The following is a 9,072-nucleotide window of genomic DNA, read 5'->3' as shown; positions in this document are numbered from 1 at the left end:
AATATTATTTTCAAAACTTTTTATTACTTTTATAATAAAGTCTTAAAATTTAATATATTTTGAGTATACTTTATATCAATATTTTTAAAAGAGCAACTCACGAGCTAATAAGTCGAGTTGGGGTTAACTTGAGCTTGACTTTTTAGCTTATCAAGCTCAGTTCACAAGCCACTTGTTGAGACGAACTCGAGCCGGCTCAAGAGTTGGCTTGACTCACTTACACTCTTAGTGTCGACTACACTAATCTTAACAGAGCCTATACAAAAGACAATTTTCCTATTCCGCAAAAAAAAAAAAAAATGAATTAGTTGACGCTACTTCTGTTACAAAAGACAATTTTCCTATTCCGCAAAAAAAAAATGAATTAGTTGACGCTACTTCTGTACATCAAACGCTCAGCTTCATGGATGTTAACTCTTGTTACAACCCGATACAGATAAATCCCATGAATGAGGAAGCTACTTCATTCCAAACAAATAAAGGTTTTTACTACTACAGAGTAAAGCCCTTCGGGCTAAAAAAACATCGGTGTAAATTACCAACGCCTCATGAACAAGATTTTGCAAGACCTCATCGGACACGCCATGGTAGTATATATCGATAACATGTTGGTCAAGAGTTTGGAAATCTCTCAACATATTCCTGACTAAGAAAAATACCTTCATATTTTTCAATAGTATAACAAACCCCTTAACTCAGTCAAATGTGCCTTCAGAGTCACGTAAGACAAATTTCTTGGATTCATGGTCACTCACTGTAGAATCAAGGTGAATCTTGAGAAAGTTAAAGCATTCAACGATATAATGCCTCCAATAGACATAAAAGATGTGCAAAGGTTAAAATAAAGGATAGCTGCACTATCTCATTTTCTAACACATCAGTAGATAGGTATCTCACATTCTTTAATGGACCGACGAACATCAAGTTGTTTTTTATAGCTCAAATCATACGTAGCTTCACCACATTTGTTGTCAAAACTGGTCCAAGGAGAGCCGTTGTATCTTTATCTTACAATGTCTCTGTATATAATAAGCTCAATCCTGATTAGGGGAAGCAGAAGGTTCAATGGTTGGTTTACTACGTTAGCAAAATCCTTTTAGACACAAAAAGTTGTTATATGTTGACTGATAAGATAGCTCAAACACTAATATTCTCGGTGCTAAAATTACATCCGTATTTTTAAGCTCATATTATTGGTGTCTACACAAACCTCCCTATGAAGGATATCTTACAAAGCTAGAAGCATCGGGAAAGCCAATGAAGTTGTCCGTAAAATTATGGTACTTTGAAATCCACTTCTTGTCAAGGCCCGATATTAAATCATAAGTTCTCGTTGACTTTATAGTAGAATGAACATTCATAACCCATTGAGCCAAGCATTCCCCCCTTTATCTTCCTTATGTACTTTGCACGTTGATGGAGCTTCTGGAATTTTGGAACTGGAACCGGAATTTAACTTATCTTTCATAAGCAAGACTATAGACTATAAACTTTATTTGAAATTTTTGGCAACAAATAAAGTCACCGAGTATAAAGCCCTTATCACCGGATTAAGACTCTTCATTGATTACGAGGTTCAGACTTAATCATTTATATTGATTTTCAACTTATAGTCTCTCAGGTGGAGAGGGACATCAATGTTCTTAATCCACAGCTAGAATAATATCTCGCCCTGGTGAAATCGCTCATTATTCATTTTCGAACACATATGATAAGTCACATACTCCAGTAACAAAATTCTTGAGCTGATGCATTTTCTAAGCTGGCCATTTTAACAATTGATGATTCTCACACAAGTTGATGAATTGAAAATATATATTTTTCTAGTATTCCTAGCCCTTAGAAGGTACAATCAATCGAAGAAACAAATGAAAATTTGTAGATGGATCTTAAATTCTCCTTCCATCAAAATGAGGCACTTCTCGAAGACACAGATGAGGTCTTCTGAGTCAGAAGGAAAGCGGCAAATTTCACCATCATAAATGGTAAACTTTACAAGAGGATTTTCACAGGTCATACTTTAAATGCCTCTATCCAACGATGTTGACTATGTCTTACAAGAAGTTCATGCTGGGATATATGGTGAATACTTGGGAGGAAGAACCCCCGCTCTCAAGATAATGAGACAATGGTATTAATGGCCATAGATGAAGCAAAATGCACTAAATTTCACCAAGAAATGTGAAAGTTACCCATCTCATTCTAGTCTCACACAGACACGCCGCTGACAGAACTTACGTTCTCCAGAGCCCCTAGTCGTTGCCCAATAAGGATAAATATCATGGGACCTTTTTTTATGGCTGCAAGGCAACAAAAGTTTGTGATTTTTCTCATTGTTTACTTCAATAAATGGATGGAGGTAGAACCCCTAGCCAAAGTTACATAGCAAATACCAAACAAATTGTAGAAAGAACATAATTTATCACTTTGGAATCATTATTGAAAAAAAAACTCAGTTCATTAGAAAAGTCTTTACATCTTTCTGTAAGGATCTCTACATCCAACTCCTACATACGATTGTAACTCGTCCTCAGAAGAATGGTCGAACTAAGGTCACCAACCATACCATACTTAAGGAGCTGAAAGCTCACCTCGAAAATTTTGGGGGTCAATGGGTCGTAGAACCCCCTAATGTTCCTTGGGCTTCTGACACCTCTTCTCGTACTCCGAGGAAACAACATACAATCTTTGTTTCAACACAAACACAGTTATTCCAGTTGATATTGGAATCTCAAGCTTATGGGTTCAAGATTTCAATCATAATGTGAATGATGAGAACTCTAGCAGAATTTGAAACTTCTCCAAGAAATTCGTGAATTGGCCCTTCTCAAAACTACTTCTTACTTAAAATATAACGGTGAGCTAACTATAGCTAATGAATACTCACACTCTTATTATAGTGTCAAAAAGAAAAAGAAAACAATATGCTACAAGTTAAGCCCTTGATAAATCATTTGCTAATTTATGAATATGATCACTTACAAAGTTTAATAATATTTAAGACATTTTACTGTATCAATAACATGTATATATCATTTACATATGCACAACTGTCACAAGAACATCATCTAAAAATTGTACAAGTTAAGATATTTTAACATCAATATCATTTTTCATTTACATGCACGGGTACTTTAGCGTTCTCCCGCTAGTACTATAAAAGAGTGACTTCATCATCGTCAAGCATGCACATACAATTAAGTTATATAGTTCATATCATATCACTCAATACTTAATATTTATTGTTATAATGAATAAAATATTTAATATAGTGAGACTATAAGAGTGCAATCGAAATGCCCGATAAAATTTAAGAATAGAGGAAACCAATAAGCATGAATAACAATTCATTCAAGTGGTTTGGAAGAGATACAAAAATGATACTATAATTTGAAAGTACTCAACTCAATCACTAATGATTTTCTGGTCAAACATTTTCTTCACTTATTTCCAATGAAAACCTAAAGTCAAATGTATAAAGAATTACTATTACTTGATTTGATGTTAATCTTATAATTAGAAGGCAATTTATCTTTATCTTACCATTATTGTATCATATAATAAAATTTATTTTATTATTATTATGCTAATTGTTATCATAATTTCAAATCAAAATTTAGTTAATTTTATAACAATTTAAACTTAAATAAAATATTGACAATAAAAAGATGGACCACCTAATTTAACTTTCTAATATCTTTATGTAATGTATATCATTTTGATTAGACTTTATGATTTGAATAAATATACAGATATTTATGTTATGTAACAATTTATTATTATTATTATTATTATTATTATTATTATTATTATTATTATTATTATTATTATTATTATTATTATTATTATTATTATTATTATTATTATTATTATTATTATTATTATTATTATTATTATTAATTTCATTGAATTCATTACATGTATCATTAGTTCATAGAGCTAATAAACAAACAAAACCTAAATAAATCAAACTCGAACATTTCTTTGTTGCCACCACCCTCTTTTCAAACCAAAAGTGAAACTTCTATAGTTTGAATCTTGATTTGATTAAACCCTACTATTAATAATTAATAATTAATAACATACTAAATTCATAAACTAATATTATTAAATATCTTACCTTTAATTACTATATTAACCCATAGAGTCGCACCCTTCTTATTCTTCCTCTGCTTCAACACCTTCAACTTCGACAATGTGCCCGTCTTCCCCCTTCGCAGGCTTTAGCTTGTCAATTCCTTCGTCTACACAAGGATCTCCCTTCTTATTCCTGAGCGCACGCATAAGTCTTCTATCAGCACATGAGCTCCTCTCCCGCAAGCCCACTTGTTGAAATTGGCTCTACTCCTACACACGAAAGTCGCTTCCTCTAAAAAATTTGGCTAGTGTATGGGCCAGCTTCTTCTTCATCACGATACTCGCACTCAACAGAAACGTCTTCACTTCGTCAAGAGCATAAACGCTTGCCCAAGATGCACTTCAGCTATCTTCCTTCTTCACGTCAGAGCCCTTAATGTTCCAATTAGAATAAAATCTCTAGTAAGATAACCACACGACTTCTCTTTTTTGTTCTCCCGCTCTCAATCTTGCCTCTGCCTTTCGACATATGCATCCATTTATAGAACGAATCAAATCTTCACAATCCTGACAGCTCACTTCATCTTCCACTTTTTGACTCCCTCGAGGAGATGAAATAGGACGTTACGAACTCGTCGTGGAGGAATTTGATCTTGACAAATTCGGAGTTTCACTTTATCAAGGAAAGATATAACCCCACTTCAAGTTTCATCTCATTTGTCACCTGAAAAGAACAATTTCATATCATATAGATGAAAGGAACACAAAACAAAGTAAAATAACATATTAAAAAAAGACTCACATATTCTTAGGCTTATTGGTACCCAGTGCATGAATGATTCAGTACTCTCCAAAATATGAATTTTTGAGGGATTGGACGGAGGTCTTTTTGTTCTGTCACTGCTCTTACTCTGCTTCAGAGAAACTAACCCACAATCACTGTCCTACTGAGGCCGCTTTGAAAAAGTAGGAGTCGGGTCTGGACGCTTCTTCTCAGATTTCTTCAACATCGTAGCATAGGATCATCCATGGTGAGTGGAAATGCTAGTCTTGAACAAAAACTCTTCATTCAAAAAGTTATTTATTGATGTATTGTACCTCAAAATGTAGTCTACAATGTTGTGGAAACCAAACATCTACAGTATGTCATCCAAGTGATCTGAAGAAGAGTGAGAATCTCCTGCAATTTTCCCTGATTTTCACAAAATCCAGTCATTATTGTGTAAAGAAAATCTGAAGAATCAATTTCACATTAGATCCTTCGTGTGAATATCTAACATCTATTCCCAACTTCAATTAGCCCCACGTTTCCTGAAGAAGGTGATCAACCTGACCATGGTCATCATTGCCCAACAAGTCACCGATTAAACATCCATTAACTTCGGCACTGGAAGGAACCATAAGCTGACGAGCAAGTTTACCTCATAAATCATGATGAATTTAAGTGAAGGTGAGCACGCTCAATCGATCAAAGTTGGCAACTTCACCACTATGTCATTCGAAAAGTGAAATTTCTTGTAAAATAATATAATGGCATCTTAAGCCAGTGTCGATACTGCCTTGTCAAGGTTCTAACACTTTTTATCTTCAGGAAGTCGAGTTTCCCTAGTAGACATTGGAATCTCAAGGGACAATCAGCAACCAAAAACGCCTCCCTGAAAAGACAACCACAGACCAAACATGGGGCAACACCAGCCCAAGAGATGGAGCAACACCAATCAAAGAAAGGAGCAACATCAGGCTGATAGGGACTTCGACATGTGAAGGAGAGGGGAGTTTTCTCCCTTTCCCAAGAGCCCTATTTTTAGGCCAAAATTTGGATTTTTGGGCACAAAATGAATTTTTGAAAAAAAAGCACTTTTTAATTGTCCACATGAGGGTGTAGACGCACTTTCCTTGTGCGGATGGGCTCGATGACTCGGTTGTCTACCCGTGCCCACTCTGCCATGTCGCACGACCCAATTGCCGCCCCCGGTCCCACATCCATCAGTCGAACTACCCTGTTAACCCGATCACCGACCCATGATCCCACGTACCATTACGCTGCAGCAATGCCACCCGTCGCCGCACCACTTGTCAACGCGCACCCACTACTCGTCATCGCCTGCCGATGTCACTAGTTGCAATGCTCGGGCACACATGTATGCGTCTACACACACATGCCCACATTCACGCAACAACTCGCGCTCACACAAGCCATCACATCCATGCTCTTGTACGTAGTTGCCTAGAGATCTCACTGCGTCCTTAATGCATAATTATGCACCTTTGCATGTACGAACACGTATACGCACCCATACATCTGTGATTGCACCTCTAAATACCTCCCACTTTTATACAGTCACTACTGCCACTAGAGTAATGTTATATGATCGTTACAATTAACTTCAGAGTACAACTACTACACATTTGCCCACTGTGACAACTTCATTCAAATTCACGGAGTATAAGACAACCTAAATCTCCTCAAAGTATAATTTTTTTTTAACGTCCTTATTTTTTGACAACATGAACAATATCGCCAAAAAAGATGGGGAAATTGGTGCTTAATCAGGAAATTTACTATTTGGCTGAATCTCAACACATTTATGGGCAAGAAATGCTTCAGATTCAATTTAAAAATCCTATAGGGCATTGATTTCAATAAGTTTATAGACAAATTAATTGTTTCGACAAGATGAACCCGATGATTAGATGATCAGCGAGTTAAATTGGTCCGGTCCTAGTCCAAACATATCCAAATCAAGTCATTAAAACACATTTAAAAGTTTTGAATTGTTAATTTGATGATCAAACGAATGTCAAATTTAACATACTTATAATCAAATCAAGTATCTCGACGAGAGAAATCAAACGAGCTTAAGTGCTTAACTATGACGTCGTAAAGGGTCTCAAATCATTAAGAAACCTCATACAATCAAGGGGTCAGTATGAGTCAATGATCAACACACTCATCCCCTAGAGGCTATAAATAAGTCATTTCTTTACTTGACGAGGGGAAAAGAATGAGTCAAATTTCAGCATTATTCTGGACTAAAAACTTGGGGATAATTTCAAGCCTCGGCAGGCGCTGACCACTGCCTGCATCCCGCCATCAACAACCGCCGACAACCCCTGCTCACCGATCATTGGTAAACTTTACAATATAACGATGTATCTCGAATATTGTATAACAATGTATCTCGAATACAATATAACATATAACATCGTATTAAAGATTCAATGACAATTGCTCATGATTGTTGTGTTCATAATACAATGACTCTCTCTGAACTCTTACAATTTTCTCTACGTTATATACAGACAAACGTTGTATTTGGTGTAAAATTACAACATTATTCTTCCGGTTGTGATAAAATGAAGTCTCTTTGCACTTACACACTTATAGTGAATTTCTTTGTCAGGCTAGGACCCGTGATTTTTTTCCATTTCAAGGTTTTTCCACATAAAAAATCTTCGTGCCTCATCCTATTATTTTTCTTTTATCATGTGTGTGTTGAATCTTCGAGCAACGTTAATACATTAAATTATCACTATACCACCAGGAATCCTCCGGCGCGCAGCAAATGTAAATTTTCTTTCAGCAATAAGATGATATACAACAATAATTATTTAGTGCACCTCTATCAACACAAAAAATTACATTGTTAAAAAAATTATTTGTACCTTGAGAAGTGGATACATACCACTTCATTCAGTGATCAGATTGGTGTAATAAGAGCAGAGTCTCAGCAGATAACTAATAGTCAGTCTTCAGAACAGCACGCCAGTGATTGTTTCAGACGCCCTTATCATAAGCAGCTATATTCTGTGGTTCACACTCTGGACTTAAGAGGCGGACCAGCAAGGCTGATGTGCAGCTCATTGATATGGCTCCACAAGCAGCCCACCTGATACTTCTTGGAGCAGTAATTCTGGAGTCTGAATGGTCACAAAATGGAATTAAATAGCATTCTCTTTATTTTGTAAGCAAAGGTTAGCAAAAAACAATGGCAAATATTTAAAACAACAAAATTTTCAGATCGGTGACATGCAAAAATAGAAAAATACAGAGAAAAAGAAACAGAGATGCATGATAATTCAAGGATGTCTAAAATTCTACAGTGAGAGGGAGAGACAGGCAATTCGAGAATGCCCACAGCCCCAAATGATCAATGAGAGATGGGAAATAGTCAGAGCTTCTTTGTTCTTTTGTTTTCACATACTCTGATTCCCTCAAAGAGGGGGTATTTATAGCATTATAAGAACAATAAAAATCCAGAAAAGAACTGAAGAAATCTAACAAACTATACAATCGGATGAATCATAGTTGACTCACTAAATCAATAGATCGGGGTGATTCTTGCTATTTTAAGTTTGTTAAAAAACAGCTAGAATTTAATTTATAAAATAAAAGTATAATCTAGTTGTAGACAATTTCTACCTATGTTATCAAAGATTATAAGCCACCCTTCATGATGTAAAGACGTGACTCTTGTGCATATGGTCAAAACAAATGAAGCAGTGATTTCATGGAACTTGATTATAAGGCTTTGTGTCAATAGATGCCTATTTATTTGGTAGAGTATACTTAAACCGATAAAATGCTTAAACTAAGGATATGAGCATCAATATCAAGGCACTAATAAAGTTACGAAAGCAACCCTGCATATGGAATATCAATCACACTTTTTCAATAACAAACTTTGGGGAGAACAATCTAACAATCATATGAATCTTAGTGTGTTATGCAGTGATTGGTCGTTTTTTATTGTAGCAAATTCAAATGAAATTAAGAATCTCTTTTATGTAGTTTTATTTTATTGAGTTGGAAACTTTTTTCTTTCATTTCAATCTTATTTTGGGCCAATTTTTATTGTGTTTCATGATTGTGTTGGTCAAGTTAAGTTGTCTTGTACTGTAGTGGCATTATACGAGTTTGTTTGACGAGTCCACTCCATGGCCAAATCCTTTTTATTATATATATATCTATCTATCTATCTATCTATATATATA

At 35.3% G+C, this 9,072-nt stretch overlaps 1 protein-coding gene across 3 annotated transcripts in view; it reads right to left on the bottom strand.

Annotated features, from left to right (window-relative positions):
* Positions 1–4,156: 4,156 nt before the first annotated feature.
* Positions 4,157–9,072, bottom strand: part of LOC110031492 — a 10,448-nt gene continuing 5,532 nt past the window's right edge. Inside the window, exons 3-6 of one of the 3 annotated variants that reach the window (XR_002294741.1) lie at positions 7,764–7,998; positions 5,176–5,269; positions 4,880–5,078; positions 4,157–4,801 (exon numbers count right to left, since the gene is read on the bottom strand). Coding sequence is in view for 1 of the 3 variants with exons in the window: in XM_020734712.1 (XP_020590371.1) it covers positions 7,856–7,998 (143 nt within the window). In the remaining 2 variants the exon portion in view is untranslated. Of the gene's footprint in view, positions 4,802–4,879; positions 5,270–7,291; positions 7,999–9,072 lie in introns of those variants that run through there. The other 2 variants (XR_002294740.1, XM_020734712.1) reach the window with 2 other exon arrangements.

The sequence above is a fragment of the Phalaenopsis equestris genome, unplaced genomic scaffold (genome assembly GCF_001263595.1).
Source record: "Phalaenopsis equestris unplaced genomic scaffold, ASM126359v1 Scaffold000834, whole genome shotgun sequence".
Classification (NCBI taxonomy): domain Eukaryota; kingdom Viridiplantae; phylum Streptophyta; class Magnoliopsida; order Asparagales; family Orchidaceae; genus Phalaenopsis; species Phalaenopsis equestris.
The sequence above is the reverse complement of the archived record's forward strand: the minus strand, read 5'-3'. Positions and strand labels throughout refer to the sequence as shown.